Here is an 18,561-nt window from a genome sequence, read left to right on the forward strand (position 1 = left end):
TGAGACAGTAGGTTACAGTCTACCAGGAAGGCCATTACACATAAATAGAGTAGAGTCAAAGAGTAGGACCCTAAGAGGAGAATGAACTAAAAGCTTTATTATCACAGAGGAGGGAGAAACACTTGCATGTGGGGTGATTGGACAAAGTTTATGAAGAAGATGATTGTTCTCTTTTTTCTGCCTTTTTGATGAGAAGCATAGAGGAAAACATAAACCTTTATGATAGCTTATTACTTGTTGTTAATTTTAAGAGGAATTCATGAATGCATGAATGAAACATTACATAAAGACTAAAATCCCCTATGACTACAACTCTCAATTTTTACCTTTTCATTATTCACTAATTTGGAGTTGATGATTCCAGGTGTTTTACTGTAGATTTACACACATGTCCCAAATATAAGAATCCATAGAAAATATATAATATAGTTTTATTTACAGGTTTTTAATACAAAATGACACATACTGTGTATACCTTTCTGTAACTTGCTTTATAAACTCAATAATAGGGGTGTCTGGGTGGCTCAGTCAGTTGAGCACCCAACTCTTGATTTCGGCTCATGGGGTCGAGCCCCATTTTGGGCTCCATGCTGAGCTTGGAATCTACTTAAGACTCTCTCTCTCTCTCTCTCTCTCTCTTCTCACCATCTGCCCTTCGCCCAGCTTGCTCTCTCTTTAAAAGGGAAGAAAGAAACTAAACTCAGTAATAAATCTTAGGGGTCTTATTATATTAACACACATATATCCTTCTGTTGCATTATTTCCATGTTAGGAATATACCACCATTTATACATCCCTTCCTCTATTGAAGAAGTATTAAGAGGTTGATTTTTTTTAATCTATGAAATACACAACAACAATAAACCCTTCTGAGCATTCTTGTATATTCATATGTGCACATGTTTCTCTAGGAGCTGAAATTATGAAAAAGTGAATGAATGTGTCATGAAGCTAGTAGGTGAAAATGACTCCAGGCAGAGGGAAAGTCAGGGATGCTGTGCAGGGGGTTGGTGGTCACACATTTCCTTCTTCCCCACGCGGTTCAAGGGTCAACTATATATCAAAGTGTTAGGATGTGCCATTTACCTTAAAACTTTTTAACACAGACAATAAGATATCATATATTTGTGCCACTTGAATTAAGTTTCAACTCTAAGGAGAGGCAATGACCCTCATCAGGAAAACAAATTGCAGATGGGGGATCAGCTTACATTGTAATGGAAAGCCATGGCACAGGAAACTAAAATTCAGATATCCACATCTTGAGCAATATGTGAAACTTTACTAAATAAGAGAGCATACCATATGTTAGGTTTTTATTGGCAAATTAGGTGTATATTAAATAGCAAAATTAATGTTATGCCTGGGTCTTTTTGTCTAAGTATTCTCTACACCCAACATGGGGCTTGAACTTACAACCCTGAGATCAAGAGTCACATGCTCCACCCACTGAGCCAGCCAGGCACCCCAACATGAGTCTTTAAATAAAGGTATCTAAGATACATGTCTCGGCTAAAATGTTTTAGAGACACACTCTACTCTTGCACCAACAGAATATAAAAATCGAAGGTAGTCTGTACTTTGAAACTTTATGAATGGAATTAAAGATTTCACCCTTAACAGATCTAGTGTCCAGCCAGTGGTGGATACAGATGTGAATAAACAAAGTGTGATATATTCAGATAGTAGGATACTTAGGAAGAGGAAGTAATGAGCGACTGATACACACAAGAGCATGGGTGAATCTTGTTTAATGAAAGAAACAAGGTACAAAAGAGTCCCTACCATATGATTTCCTGGATTTAAAGTTCTAGAACCGTTAAAATAAATCTTGCTCAGGTGAATGGAGTATTGTTTCTTCAGATTGTTTTAATATTCTCTTTGCCTTTCAATCCTATTTAAAAGACAGAAAAAATCAGAAATAAGGATGGATAAGGGAGTTAATGCAAGAATATGACTAGGAATTACCATCTCCAGACACATTCTCATTAGTCAATGAATGATCATTTGTTTTAGTTAATATAACATATTGCCAAAGTTGATTAGAATTTGCCTCTGTGCTATAATGAATTTTTGGTCAAATATAGACAAAATGGGAAAAATTGAAATTAAATTCACTGATAACTCAATAGTGATTCATATAATATTTCCAAAATCCCCTTTATATAATCCTTTATCATGGGAAGTTTCTCATATTTATATAATAATCACATAAAACAATAAAGAAGTAGAATCTGCTTTGACGTCTCAGGCAGAGTTGGGAAAGAGAAAATGGGGGATGCTCTCCAGCTGCTTGAGTGTCCTGGTGAATGAACAAAAGTGGTCCATTCAGGAGAGAGAAACTGCACAATAAATTGACTGGGGGAAACCTAAAAGAATTATTAACTACAACGGAATATTGGAGTAAAAAGGGAATGGCTAGTAGGAAGGAAAGAGGACTCCTACAGGAATAGGGGATGTAAAGTGTAGCCACTGCTCAGGGATACAATATGCAGGAAGAGGTTCCCATCCACTCCAGGGCTGAGACTCAGACCTTGGAGAAGACACACTTGTGGCTCACTGGATGGCAGAGAAGTCACTATGGTGCGATAACAGTGGACCTTGCTGGAAATCCACCCTTGAGAACTTGCCAGAAAACCATCCTTTGGAATGCTGGGAAAAGATGTTCACAAGGACATATCTTATGGGAGGCACTCTTCTACAAACCCACCTAAAAATGGGGGTGCTAAGGGAAGCTGCTGTCCCCCTGGGTGCTGCTGAACACTGCCCTGCAGGAAGCTGGTGCAGGTGCTGACATGAGCTGGTCACTGGAGACGCCCCCAGGCTGCAGGAGCTTGCCAGAGGGAACACAGACAAGGAGGCAAATCCCTCTCTTCCTGCACTTGCTACTGAAAATTTTAAAGTTGTGCCAACTGGCAAAGAAAATATTTGAAGGGACCAAATCTATTTTTAAGAACAAGCAAAAGATGAATTTGGAGCTGAGAGTTAATAAATCTCCCACCCCTTTGACTACTCAGCTTCTATATGTAAACTTCTACACATATTTGAAACACATGTAACAACAAAACAATTCAATATTTTTACCTCCTTCAGGATACTGCTATCCTTCTTGGCAAGTGAAAAAAACTTCTCACCCTTTCCCCAAAATGAGGAGATGCCTGAATACAATATCATCACCATCACTGATGATATTAATAACTCTTCAGATTCAGAGCCCCTCTAAAAAATTCTGTTACCTATAAGCTAAAGTGTAAAGTTAATTTCCAGAAGTTGTATATAAAATGAAAATGGGAAAGATAGTAGCAGGAAAGATTTAGCACATACAAGTAAGCATACATATATAACAAGAAAATACAAAATATGCAAAAGTACTATGACTTTGCCTATACTTCACATGGTGAGCTTTGAATGATGTATAGAATTGTGGAATCCATATGTTGTATATATGAAACTAATATAACATTATATGTTCATTATACTTCACTTTTTAAAAGTACTACAACTTTGGGGCGCCTGGGTGGCTCAGTCTGTTGAGCTTCCGACTTCGGCTCAGGTCACGATCTCAGGGTCTGTGAGTTTGAGCCCTGCATCGGGCTCTGTGCTGACAGCTCAGAGCCTGGAGCCTGCTTCCAATTCTGTGTCTCCCTCTCTCTCTGCCCCTCCCCCGTTCATGCTCTGTCTCTCTCTGTCTCAAAAATAAATAAACATTAAAAAAATAAATTTAAAACTACTACAACTTTGTTTCTGTAATTGGTCACAAGGCTATAACTGACATCTATTGCTTCCTTAATCAATCTCTACTTTTATTTCCCCTGCCCTCAACCAGTTTTGTTTGGGTAACTATAGTTTTCCATTAAACTTCACCACTGAGCATGAAAGTACTAACAGGTTCCAAACATAGTATTCTTGCTTCCATTGTGTAGATGCAACCCAATATCTTCTTGTTAATCAAGATCAACCACTCCAGCCAATAGATATTTTTCTTTATGATTCAATGACTGAGAAGCTCAAAATATCCAGGAGTTATACTTATCATCCATTGAGTAGAGAGATTTTTTTTTTTTTTTTGTCTCCCGGCAGAAGAATTCTTCCCTAAAGACTAAGATCTCCAAATCCACATAGCATAAAGTTGCCAGTATGGAAATCTCAAAGTCTGATAGTGGGTTATTAGCTGTAATAGTAAGAGAAGCCACTTCCACATCTATGTTTTGATTCCAGGGCCCATGGATTCTGGCTATGTGAAAGACAGTAATGCATAAAGTAACATAAATTTCTCTGATTTGAAGCATATGTTAATTTCTACTAACAAAGTCTCATCAGTCAGGGTGTATCTCCCAACTGGCATTGTAACTCAGTCTTCAGTAAGATATTCTGTCTTTCAATTAGGCCAGCCACTTCTGAGTGGTGAGGTATGGGGTAAGACTGGCTAATTACATGAAAAGTCAGAATTATTAGTTTGATAAAATAACTCAGGATTCCCACATTATTCTTAATATAATTCTTTATTGTAGAAAGTTCCTCATAAAAATCATATGTAACCTGGGGCGCTTGGGTGGCTCAGTCGGTTAAGCATCCAACTTCGTCTCAGGTCATGATCTCATGGCTCATGAGTTCAAGCTCCACATCGGGCTCTGTGCTGACAGCTCAGAGCCTGGAGCCTGCTTCGAATTCTGTGTCTCCCTCCCTTTCTGCCCCACCCCCACTCATGCTCTGTCTCTTTCTCTCAAAAATTAATAAACATAAAAAAATACATAATCATATAAATAAATAACTAATAATAAAAGCAGAAAGGGAGAGAGAAGGACAGGGTACTTTGATTTTTAGGTAGAGTTAGGGTTGGGAAGGTGGGGGTATGATCTCCCAACTGCTCAGGGTCCTTGATATAAATCCTATTTTTCTTCAAACTCACTTTGAGTTCGGAATAAAAAACATTAGTAATCTCCTTCTCCTACTAATCTGAATAAAGCTCCCACCACAGTCCCTTTGGGCAATGTACTTGAGCTGACGATAGTGTCACCTGAAAATAGAGGTAGAGAGATTATGGTCCAAAAATAAAAAGGGAAGGAAGGAAGGAGAAGGACATTAAAGGAATACAAATTCCTTATTCCAAATTTTATGTCTCCAACACCAGCGTTTACTTTCCTTGTACCCTTCCAGCAATCACTCAAACACATTTATTACACATAACCATATCACCACATCCTAAAAATTACCGTTGATCTTCTGATGTATCGTTAGTGATGATCTATTTAGTCTCTCTATAGTGCTGCTGGGCACTTTTCACACATTATAGAATAAACCAAGAAGCAGCTAGAAAGCTTCCTCTTTATCTTTCTCCCCTTTCTGCAGAGTATTTGTTATCTCTAAGACTTCAAGAACACAAGGGCCATAAAACTTCTTACACAGTTCTTTCCATCCTAACACAAAACAATTTTATACTGGGTTATAAGTTTATACTGGGTCCAGTGACACCGAGTATTCACTGCAATTCTTATCAATATTTCTAGCAGAGTTTGGCATTGTTAAAATTACTACATCATTAATTATAATGTTGTTAACATATAAGATTCAAACTCTAATATTCCAACTATGAAATCAAACAAGAACAGGAGAAAAAGCAAGAAGAAAAAAAAATGTCCATAGCTGGAAGCAGCAAAAGAGATTATATCCACAAATTTCTGGTGAAGATTTGTAGAATTTAAATTACTAAAAGAAGGGGTACCTGGGTGGCTCAGTTGGTTGAATGTCCAACTCTTGATTTCAACTCAGGTCATGATCTCACATTTGTGAGTTCCAGCCCCGCAATGTGCTCTGCACTGATAATATGGAGCCTGCTTAGCATTCTGTCTCTCCATCTCTCTGCCCCTCTCCTGTTCATGCCCCACCCCCTAAAATTAAGTAAGTAAGTAAGTAAATAAATACATTAAAATTTTTCAGAGTCCCTCTTAAATAAAGGAATTGACACTCAAAGATAATATTCTGACACATTCTGACCAACACAGTAAGATCTAGGGGGAAAAAAAATTCCAAGAAGATGATCTGTGAATGATGAAAGAAACAAGCAGGCAAACTTTTCAGGGAAAGAACATGAGGAGTTCATGTTTTGTTTTCTGGGTTGGCTGACAGAAGAAATGATAAATGAAAACTCATATAGTTAACCTCGTAGGCAGTCAACCTCAAGGCCAGTCTTTAAGCATCCTGGTATTATATGATCAGAACACTATCTTCTCCATCATTCTGTAATACTATTTATTATCATGTAGTTTCTACAAAGACCAAAAACCTGCTAAATTAAGTTTATCAGACATGGAGTTGTAGAATTATATAGAAATATCTGAGTCTGCTCAGTTCTATTTGCCTCATTTGGCATCATACAGCAAGAGATCTCTGATAATACCACAGGAAGAGACCGTCAGTCTCCAAAAACTCCCCTACCATGGTGGTTTGTGTTCAGCTCCCCCTGCAGTCCCAGACACTGTGTCACGCACAGCACAGAAGTACTTGGCCTCATCGCTGCCAAGGGCTCGGGATTTCCTCAGGTGGAAGGTGGTTTCATGGTTCTTAAATTCAGCCTCAAAACCTTTGATGCCTTTAACCAGGGTGTCCCCTGAAAAGTACTTCAGTAGAACCTGGAGTCCTTGGTTGGGGTGCTGCATGTACCAGAAGAGATAAGGAGTTCCACTATAGGAATAGTTGCACCTCAGCTCCAGAGGGGCTCCTTCAGAGACAGTGACATGGACATCAGGCTGCGTCACTGACTGGGCTCCGGTGTCGCCTGCAAAATCAGTGTTGTGTCAGTGAAAGCAGTGCACACTTCACAATGAAAAGTCAGTATTTCCAGCTGAATCTGTAGAACTATAGACTAATATGAAATTTTACTCACGCGGGGCAAATATCCCCAGTGTTGAGATAAGCAGCAGGAACATGGCCGAGCAGTAGAAAGGCAGTGGGCTCTTCTCAGGAAAATCTCCCCCTGAGCAGACAGGAAACTGGCTGAGGAAACCAAGTCCTCGGACATAAGAAGGGTGGAGAAAGTAAAGTTGGACAGGTTCCTTGCTGAGATAAAAATGCAAAAGCTGCTGAGATGAGCCTGGAGCTTTCTGACGGATGATTCTTGTCCCTGTCTCTGTCTGCAAAGAGCTCAGCCAGCTGCAGGGGGGAGGGCGTGAGCAGATGATGTTGAGCAACAAGATCTCTAGTTTGTGCAGCATCGTCCCCTGGAGGCCCCTCCAAGAACTAATTTATGTGTTCCTTCTGTTTTCTGAGGTATGAAAAGTTCTGCACAATATATTTCTTCCTTCCCAAACCTATGATGGTGTATTCTTCCTAGAGTCTATTAGAAATGAGGTGTCATATAAAAGTAGACTAATGAGTTTCACTGAGAAATCAGTTTTTAAAAAATATATCAGACTCAGAATCCAAGTTACAACACAACACTTAAAATGTTTAAGATGAATTCAATCTCCATCAAAATACCACCAGCATTTTTCGCAGAGCTACACCAAACAATACTAAAATTTGTATGGAACCACGAAAGACCCTGAATGGCCAAAGCAATCCTGGAAAAAAAAAAAAAAAAACTGGAAGCATTGCGATTCTGGATTTCAGGTGATCTTACAAAGCTGTTGTCATCAAGATAGTATGGTATTGGTACAAAAACAAACACGCAGATCAATGGAACACAACGGAATACCCAGAAATGGACCCACAACTATATTGTTAATTCATCTTCAACAAAGCAGGAACAAATATCCAATTGAAAAAAAAGACAGTCTCTTCAACATATGGTGTTGGAAAACTGAAGGCAACATGCAGAAGAATGAAACTGGACCACTTTCTTATACCATACACAAAAATAAATTCAAAATGGATGAAAGACCTAAATTTGAGACAGGAAACCATCAAAATCCTAGAGGAGAATGGAGGCAGCAACCTCTTTGACTTCAGCCACAGTAACTTCTTACTAACATGTCGTCGAAGGCAAGGGAAACAAAAGGAAACGTGAACTATTGGTACTTCATCAAGATAAAAACCTGCACAGTGAAGGAAACAATCAACAAAACTAAAAGGCAGCCTCTGGAATTGGAGAAGATATTGCAAACGATACATCTGATAAAGGGTTACTATCCAAATCTATGAAGAACTTATCAAGTTCAACACTCGAAAAACAAATAACTCACTTAAGAAATGGGCAGAAGACATGAACAGACACTTTTCCAAAGAAGAAACCCAGATGGCTAACAGACACATGAAAAGATGCTCAACATTACTCATCATCAGGAAAATATAAACGAAAACTATGATGAGATACACCTCACACCTGTCCGAATGGCTAAAATTAACAACACAAGAAACAACTGATGCTGGTGAGGATGTGGAGAAAGGGGGACTCTTTTGCACTGCTGGTGGGAATGCAAACTGGTGCAGCCACTCTGGAGAACAGTATGGAGGTTTCTCAAGAAACTAAAATTAGAACTACCCTATGATCCAGCAATTGCACTGTTAGGTATTTCCCCAAAGAATACAAAAATACAGATTTGAAGGAGCACATACACAGTAATCTTTGTGCACAGTAATCTCTCCAAAATTGTGCTTGCCAACAGTGCAGGAGGTAGGGGAGATATTTCCAATACATGACTGTATAAGGTTTTTTTTTTTTTTCTTAAAACATGTTATCTAAGACATTTGTGGGTTTGTGACTGAGGAAGGATGAATGATATTTCTGGAAGAGTCAGTTTCTCAATGAATTACACATCCTTGAAGAGTGGCTCCATTCCCCAAATTGAATAGTTTGGCAGACAATGTAAAAATTCAGTTGTATAAAAATACTGATAAAGAAAAACTAGTGTATTACAGAAGTAAATACAGTTTCTTGATATCAGGAAAGTTCTAGAAACAAAGAAAGACAAAATAGAAAATGATTCCAACCAGAATTTAGTTGGTAAAAAATAGGATGTCTACAAAATGTTCACTCTGATTTAATTGCCAGCTCTGTACCTTTCCTGTGCAATTTTTGGCCCCCCTCTCACCCACACAGCTGATTCTGGCCAGGCCCTATGTTGCCGATCAAAGTAAATATCGCACTATATTTTTGTTCCTTATTTTTATCTCTTCTCTTCATTCTTGTTCACTCTACTCTCAGCCAAGATATATGAAAAGGTAGGATAGTGGGGGTATTCAAATATTTTTCTTATCAGTTGGACTAGGGAATTTTAATCATAACAGTCAAAAAATTGAAAGCAGATAATGGGATATTTTATGTTCAGTTTCCATGGTTATAATGCCCAGAAATATTCCTATCCTGGTACCTGTGCTCAAAGAATTATCTTCATCATGGATTTATAGAGCTATAGACTCTAAATGTCTGCTGAAGTTTATACGGAATGGCAGAATTGAAAACCTGAGATGAACTTTACACACTGTTCCTCTTCTGCCCACCCCAACTTCGCTATCTATATAATATGACTGGCTCGCTTGACTAACCACGGCGTCCTTCAGTAGAAGAATGGGTAAATACACTATGGTATGTCCAAACAATGGAAACTTAGTGCTAAAAAAAAATGAGCTGTCACCTAATGTTTAAATAACTTTAAAAACAGAAGTCTAAGGAAATAAAGGTCAGCCTTAAGATTCCCACAGAATAAAGGATTTTTCAGCCAGTGGTATATGAATTAAAATATCTTTACAGTAATTTAAACTATTTAAGAAATATTTGGAAAAAAGTTTGTTTTATCAGAATGCCTTAGTCATCTAGGACTGCTGTAACAAAATACCATAGACTGTGTTGCTTAAACAACAGATATTTGTTACTCACGGTTCTGAAAGCTGGGAAGTCCAAGATCAAATTGCTGGCAGATTAGTTCCTGGTGAACTCCTTCCTTAGGGCTTATAGATGGACCCCTTCAGTTGGTGGTGAGAAGAAGCTCTCGTATCTCTTCCTCTTTTTATAAGGACACTAATCCCATCATGGAAGTCCCATTTTCATGACCCTATCTAAATCTAATTACCTCCCAAAGGCCACATCTCCTAATACCATCACACCGGGGGCTAGAGCTTCAACGTATGAATTTTGGCAGAACACATCCAGTCCATAACACAAAACATTCTGAAATTATCATTATCACTGAAGGAAATACTTATTTTCATAGGTAAAAATATAGACCAAGTTCAATCCAATTTAGCAACATAGATACACGAGTATATGGATTTACTCTAATTCTAAAAATCATTGTTTGAAATTATTAAAGAAATATGAAAAAAAAAAAAGAAATGAGCCATCAGCCATGAAAAGATGGGAGGAAAGTTAAATGCGTATTTCTAGGTGCAAGAAGCCAATCTGAAAAGGCTGCATGCTGTTTGATACCTACTATATGACATTCTGAAAAAGACAAAACTATAGGGACAGTAAAAAGATCAGTGGTTACAGTGGGGTTACAGGGAAGAAGGGAAAAAAATTTTTAAGTAAAAGAAAGCATAACTGATAAGCAAAAATCAGAAAGCTTATAACACAGATTTGGAAGGAAATTTTTTATGTGCTCTTCTCAATTCCTCAAAAATCAACTTCCAGTTTTCTGCTAGTTTAGAAAGTGATTATTGCTTGTTATAAAGGGCCGTGGAGTGCATGGCTGTTCTGTTCCTTATGAATTTTCTCTCGCGGTCCACTTATTTTCCTTCCCTATGCGCCAATACGATCAGTACACACACACACACACACACACACACACACACACACACACGTGTGTGCATGCAGGCATACACGCATGTACCAACACAGGCAACATCCTCCTCCTCAGTTACTCAAAATATTCAAAAATATCGGGGTGCCTGGGTGGCGCAGTCGGTTAAGCGTCCGACTTCAGCCAGGTCACGATCTCGCGGTCCGTGAGTTCGAGCCCCGCGTCAGGCTCTGGGCTGATGGCTCGGAGCCTGGAGCCTGTTTCCGATTCTGTGTCTCCCTCTCTCTCTGCCCCTCCCCCGTTCATGCTCTGTCTCTCTCTGTCCCAAAAATAAATAAAAAACGTTGAAAAAAAAAATTTAAAAAAAAAAAAAATATGTGGGGTTTCTTTTCCCTCGGCCTTCCCAGAGGGCCCAGCACACACAGAGGTATTTCTGCACTGGGCCTCGTTTTCTTCTTTATCAAGTCTCTCACACAAGTTTGCATTTCTGCCTATACTGCTCATTCTCTAAAATTTGTTGGCATCACGGTCTGCTGATAGCTTCTTTTCTGTTTCTGTTTGGTTTTGTGGGTTTCTGCTCTGTGGGATGTTTTTACCATCTCTTGAATAGAGTTTTAGAGAAAATCAAGAGATAAATGTGTATTTTTAAACAACCATTATTTTTTCTAAGTATTTTATTTCGGGGGCACCTTGGTGGCTCAGTCGGTTAAGCGTCTGACTTCAGCTCAAGTCATGATCTCACGGTCCATGAGTTGGAGCCCCACATCAGGCTCTGTACTGACAGCTCAGAGCCTGGAGCCTGCTTCAGATTCTGTGTCTCCCTCTCTCTGACCCTCCCCCATTCATGCTCTGTCTCTCTGTCTCAAAAATAAATAAACATTTTAAAAAAGTTTTTAAAAAAATTAAAAAAATTAAAAAAAAAGAAGTCATGTACCTGTAAACGTTCCACTTGAGGTGTTGAGCGCTAGATGACCCTTCATGCAAATAGCAAAGCAAACGTTTTACAGACTATAAATAAACGTAGATACATAATGAAAGTAATATGAAGAAATTAATCTATAAGCAAAAGGGCAGGAGGGAACATAACAGGAAAATAAGCATAATGTTCCTCAATGGTTGCTTACACAAAGGAACATTTTTAGAATTAGGTAATGCCGAGAAACATAGATGATGCACGCTACCAGGAAATTGCTAACAAATATAATGACACGTTTGCCACAATAAAGCAGCCAGTCTAACACACTGCTGTTGTCTGTGTCCATTTGTTATTTCGCCAATGCCGTTCATCCTTCGGGAACCCCTGGACCTGCTGGGGCTGGACCTCAGCACCTTCTGGTTTCTATGCTCTAGCCATTTGTATGACTTTTGTATCAAGCAGACACTGAGGAACAAACCACCATATACTGTGCTGGAACCAGAGTGGATCAGTCAGAGACGCTCAGCATCTGGGCCCCTGTTCTGCTCAGAGTTTGCGCTCAGCTCCCCCTGCAGACTCTGTCACTGTGTCCGTCAGGGCACAGTAGTACACAGCCGAATCTGACACTTGCACTGAGGATTTCTCCAAGTGGAAGGTTTTGGATTTCCTGTTGTAGGTGGCTTCAAAACCTTTGTGACTTCCCTTCTCCTTGTCCCTAAAGGCTTTCAGGAGGAGCTGTGGACCTTCTCTGGGATACTGGACATACCAGAAAAGAGTGGGGGTCCCTGTTGTTGAATAAGTACAGTTTATAGTCAGGTACTCCCCTTCAGAGAGAGTCACTGGGCCTTCCATCTGGGTCACTGAGTCTCCGTGGGTTTGTCCTGGGAAAAAAGAAAAGAGACCTGTGTTACCTTGGACATATACATCCTGGATAAATTTATACTTATATGTTTTGCTGACAGAACAGAAGAAAGAATCCAAATTTTAAGAGGCATTTTACTTACCAAGCAACAAGAGTACCACAGTCACGAAGCCTGGAGAAGAGTTCATCTCTAGAGTGTCACCTAGCTAATGTGCTTCATTCTTAGCAGGAAGAAGCATTGGAGAGACAGAGCAATGATCAGTGGAAACCCACATTTCTCAGGAAAGGTGTTTGTGTTAGGAAGCTGCACCCCCTGCTGGACGGGGACTGAAACGGGATGCATGGTGGCCAGAGTCCTCCCAGAGTCAGCAAGATGTCTTTGTCCCTGACTTTATGAGGCACATGGCAGTCTTCAGGTGGCACTTGGAAATCTGAACAGCAGCAATCCTGACCTCTCAGGTCTATTTTGTTCTTAGGTCACTACCTAATGTGGAAGTTCTTTAACAGAGCATCCCAGAGCATTATTTCTGTAGCTGAAGATAACAACCTTCTAACACATTTTAATTCTGTACTTTATGTTTTCACGTATCCACTGTGGGCCAGCCTATAATCCACTGACTGCCAGAAAATGGCTGGGATTGAATACAGAGAAAGTAATAAGAAGTCAAGTCATTACTGAGTGGTTCTGTGTTTTTCAACACTGTACCCCAATGTTAGAACAGTGGCTGTCCTTTTTTAATATTCACTAAATATTTTTTTAATGTTTATTTATTTTTGAGAGAGAGAGACAGAGACAGAGATAGAGTGTGAGCAGGGGAGGGACAGAGAGAGGGAGACACAGAATCCGAAGCAGGCTCCGGGTTCTGAGCTGTCAGCACAGAGCCCGACGCGGGGCTCGAACTCACGGACCGCGAGATCCTGACCTGAACCAAAGTCAGATGTTTAACCAACTGAGCCACCCAGGCACCCAATACTTACTAAATATTTCTTAAACAGAAATAATGAACATGTGGCCTTTATCTGAAATATAGTATTTCTTGGTCCTAAAATAATACCAATTGTAAGGATTACTATCTTCTTAACAAAAGCTTTCAGAAGAAAAGTCACCCTATTTTGTAAACAAATATTTTAATAGTCAAATATTCCCGGTTTTCCAAACCAGTAAAAAGTGAATACATGAGTTCTAGACAGAAGAAACGTCATAAATGAAGTTGTTGAATCCCTATTGAATGATCTGAGATTCTCATTCTCTCACTGTTTGTTGATGTAAATATAAGGTGGCTGTTAAATGTGAAACAGGCAACAAATACTAAACCTATACTATTAACAAGTTTTAGGCTCAAAGATGCTTCTGACTGCCATCCATTTGTTACATTTTCTTGCCAACCTTGAATGAAATAATTTCTCCCCACAAGGTAAGGGATCAGGATTATCAAGATAAAGTTCTGGAGAGGGACACATCTTCTGTAGCTCTGTACACATGTATCTCTAAACACAGAGACAGAAGCTTAGCTCACACTCTCTGTTGAAGGCCACTCTCCATGGATTCACATCAAGGAGCTTCATGAGTCCAGAGAAAACATTGTAGTGGTTTCCCACATGCAGAGGGGAGTAAGAAATTCAAGAGTGGATATTGTTTTGGTTCACGTGTCCCTTCCCTTCCTCTCCACTTTCCAAGTCAAATTGTCACAACCGGCCTCAAAACTATGCTAGGAAGGAATTTGGGACAAGCAGCTATCAACTTCTATACAGGTATGGCAGGGAGAATGCCGGATAGACTGGGATGACACTGGTTTGAAAATAAGCAGGATAGCACGTGGATGCAGAAAGTCGTTATCTACACTATCAAAAAAAAAAAAAAAACAGTTTAAGCCAATGAGAACCTAGAGGAAAAGTGTTTCGCATTTTAAGTGACACCAGAAGACTTGTACAACATTGAGGACAGAGATCTCTTAAATTTGGATTTTTAATGGCTTTATTGATTTGTAACTGACATAAAAATAAACTGCACCAATTTAAAGTGAGCAATTTTATAAGATTTAACATGTAAATATATATATATTTGTGAAGCCATCACCACAAAGTAATGAACATATGAATCATCCTCAAAAGCTTCCTCATGTCTCTTTGCAATCCGTCTCTCAACCCTCTCCCACCCCCATTTCAGGCAACACTTCTGTCATGAATAGTTCACATAATTTATAATTTTGCATAAGCAGAATCACATGTACTCTTTTGTCTGCCTTCTCCTCAGCATAGTTATTCTGAAATTCTTCCATGGTTGTAAGTATCAAAAGTTTGTTCCTTTTTGTTGCTAAGTAGCATTCTATTACAGAGATATAAAATAATTTGTTCATTTATTCACCTACTAATGTACATTTCGGTTAGTCCCATTTGGGGGCTGTTAAAAATAAAGCTGCTGGAGACTCACAAATGCAAACAACAAACTGATGGTTGCTAGAGGGGAGTGGGTGGGGAATGGGCAAAATGTGTGAATGTGAGTGGAAGATACAGGCTTCCACTTAGGGAATAAATAAGTCATGATAATAAAAGGCAGAGCATAAGGAATAGAGTCAATGATATTGTAATAGTGTTTTGTATGGTAACAGATGCTAGCTACACTTGTGAACACAGCAAAATGTTTAGACTTGTCAAATCACTATGTTGTATGCCTGGAACTAATATAATGTGTGTCAACTATCCTCAAATAAAAATATATACAAATAGGACAGACCTTGTTTTCTTCTAGCTGAGTATTCTCAATTACTAGCTAAACAGTGCATTAAAAACTCATCATGCAATTACAAATTCTGTATCTTATTCAGCACACCATCATCATACATTAGAATATTTATTCTCACAAAGACGTTATACTTTCATGTCTCTTTTAAACTACATTTTGTAAGGCACTGATGTATTAAAGATATAAAGTGATTCCATTATGAGGTTAATATTCCTATGCATGCTTGAAGATTTGGGGCCTACATGAATGCATGGAACAAATTCCTTATTCTCAACTCAGTTTCAGCACCTGAAATTCCACTCTAAAGAACATTCCCCTTAGAACTAATAAATGAATCCAGCACAATTGCAGGATACAAAACCAACACACAAAACTCCATTGCACTTCCATCCACTAACAATAAATCATCCAAAAGGAAATTAAGAAAACATTTCCATGTAAGGGACACCTGGGTGGCTCAGTCAGTTAAGTGTCCAACTTCAGTTCAAGTCATGATCTCATGGTTTGTGGGTTTGAGCCCCATGTCGGGCTCTGTGCTAACAGCTCAGAGCCTGCAGCCTGTTTCAGATTCTGTGTCCCTCTCTCTCTGCCACTCCCTCACTTGTTCTCTCTCTCCCTCCCTTCCTCCCTCTCTCTCTCTCTCTTTTTCCTCTCTCAAAAATAAACATTAATAATAATTTTAAAAAAAGAAAATATTTCCGTTTACAATAGCATCAAAAATAATAAAATGCTTGAGAATAAAATTAACTACAGGGACTAAAGAATGTATGCTGAAAATTATAAGACACTGCTAAGAGTAATTAAAGAAGACACAAAGAAATGGGAAGACATCTATGTTCATGGATTGGAAGACTTAATATTGTTAATATGTCAATACTACAGAAAATGATCTATACAGTTAATGCAATTCCTGTCAAAATCCCAAAGGTCCGTTTTGCAGAAATAGAAAAATCCACCAGAGATTCATAAGGCGTCTCAAGGGACCCCATATAGTCAAAACAGTCTAGAAAAAGAAGAATAACGCTGAAAAAGAAGAATAAGGTCCTACACTTCTTGACTGCAACATTTGATATAAAACTACAGTAATCCAAACAGTGTTGTGTTGGCATTAAGACAGACATATAGACCAATGAAATAGAATAGGGAGTGCAGAAATAAATCCTTGCATACGTGGTCAGATGACTTTCAACAAGGGTTCCAAGACCACGTCATTGTGAAAGGACAATGTTTTCAACAAGTGGTGATAGGAAAATTTCAGATCCACATCACAAAAAAGATAAATGGGACCCTAACCTTACACCATATACAAAAATCAACACAAAATGAATAAAGGGCCTAAATGTGAAACTGAAACCAAAGACTCTTAGAAAAAAACGTGAAGGAAGATCTTTATGACATGGGATTTTGCAACAATTTCACGATTTTACACCAAAGCAGAAGATGCAATTGGACTATAGCAAAATTTAAAATGTCTGTGCATCAGAGGATACGATCAACAGGATGAACAGGCCACCTGTGAAACTGAAGAAAGCATTTGCAAATCATATATCTGATACAGGGTTAACATCCAAAATATGAAAGGAGCACTTACAGCTCAACAACAAGAAACCAAACAACCTAATTTAAACAAAGGTAAACCCTAAGATATACAAATGACCAATTAGTACCTCAAAAGATGCTAAACATCACTACTCATTAGGGGAATGCAAAACCACAATCAGATACCACCTTACAGTAGTAAGGATGGCTACAGTTAAAAGAAAAAAATAACAGGTGATGACAAAGATATGAAAAACTGGAATCCTTGTTTACTGTTGGTGAGAATGTAAAATGCAGCTTCTGGGTAAAACATTATAGCAGTTCCTCAAAAAATACAGATCAAATTATCGTATGATCCACCAATTCCATTTTGGCACAGACCAACCAAAATTGAAAGCATTTGGGAATATACTGCAATTACTGAAATTTTTACATGCCCACATTTATAGCAACATTATTCACAACAGCCAGCAAGTGGAAGCAATTCAAGTGCCTATCAGCAGATGAATGGGTAAACAAAATGTGGTATTAGATACAATGGAATATTATTCAGCCTTCAAAAGAAAGAAATTCTGACAACATGGGACGACATAGATGAACCCTGAGGCCATTATGCTAAATGAAATAAGCCAGTCACAAAAAGTCAAATACTGTATAACTCCATGCACATGAGGTATGTAGAGTAGTCCAATCCATAGAGACAAGAACTAGAATGTTTCCAGGGGCTGAGAGGAAAGGAGAAATAGGGAGTCATTATTTAATGAGTAAAGAGTTTCCGTTCTGCAAGATGAAAAGTGTCCTGGAGATGGATGGTGCTGATGGCTGTATAAAAATGTGAATGCACTTCACATCACTGAACTGTACACTTAAAAATTATTCACATGGTAAATGGAATGTTAGGTGTATCACAATGAAAATATTTTTTGATTTAAAAAATGCTTATTGGGGTTCCTGGGTGTCTCAGTTCATTGAGCTCAGATCAACCTGATTTTGGCTCAGGTCATGATCCCAGGGTCATGAGATCAAGCCTCCTATTGGGCTCCATGAGAGCATGGAGTCTGCTTAAGATTCTGTCTCTCTTTTCCTCTGCCTCTCTCACCTGCTTTTGCAAGCTTGCTCTCTCTCTCTCTGTCTCTCTCTAAAACACAAAAAATAAACTTTTGAAAATTCATAAAAATTAAACACACGCTTATTATTAAGATTTCTACTCTATACATCTGTTTTCCAAATGCAAATATAAGAGGGAGGCATGGTACAAGATCACCTATCAACCATTACCATTCAAATGTTAGGACGCTGAGAACATGGGGTTACATGCCGAGGAGGAAATAGGAAAGAATGAAGAGTTTGGATTGTAGAACATTGAGCATAGCAGGCCTGCGGACACACAAAATGAGCCACTTGGCCTTAAATGCTTTTGAGGTGTGGTAAAGGACAAGAACAGAGAAAAGAAAGAATTCAAACTTGGCACCATCACAGTATACCCCTAGTACTCACTATTACTGACCATTTTACGGATAAGGCTGGTAGGGTTAGATAAGCCTACCTTTTAAGATTTGAATTTTTCCATGCTAGAGATGGTAATAAGGCCATTAAATGGAATATGTTCTAGGCAGAAAATGTGTACAGAGTAGGCACTCATGACTTTTCTGGATAAATAAATATATATATATATATATATATATATATATATATATGAATAAGTAACAACTTTTATTAAAAATCAACCTGCATTATTCTGTTAATATACTGCCTCCACTTGTACTTTCTTAATTTGAATATATGCATCTCTATTCAAGAGTGAATGGCTTTTACTGTGCTATCT

At 38.6% G+C, this 18,561-nt stretch overlaps 3 gene segments (V, D, J or C); all 3 read right to left on the bottom strand.

Moving 5' to 3' along the window:
- Window positions 1-18,561, bottom strand: part of LOC125908811 (T cell receptor alpha variable 22-like) — a 96,496-nt gene that overhangs the window by 31,613 nt on the left and 46,322 nt on the right.
- On the bottom strand, window positions 4,801-7,077 carry LOC125908823 (T cell receptor alpha variable 8-3-like). The segment is given in 2 exon segments: window positions 4,801-6,775; window positions 6,884-7,077. Coding segments are annotated over 2 exon segments (387 nt in total).
- On the bottom strand, window positions 11,971-12,708 carry LOC125908827 (T cell receptor alpha variable 9-2-like). The segment is given in 2 exon segments: window positions 11,971-12,473; window positions 12,597-12,708. Coding segments are annotated over 2 exon segments (381 nt in total).

This window comes from Panthera uncia, assembly GCF_023721935.1.
Source record: "Panthera uncia isolate 11264 chromosome B3 unlocalized genomic scaffold, Puncia_PCG_1.0 HiC_scaffold_1, whole genome shotgun sequence".
In the NCBI taxonomy this organism is placed as follows: domain Eukaryota; kingdom Metazoa; phylum Chordata; class Mammalia; order Carnivora; family Felidae; genus Panthera; species Panthera uncia.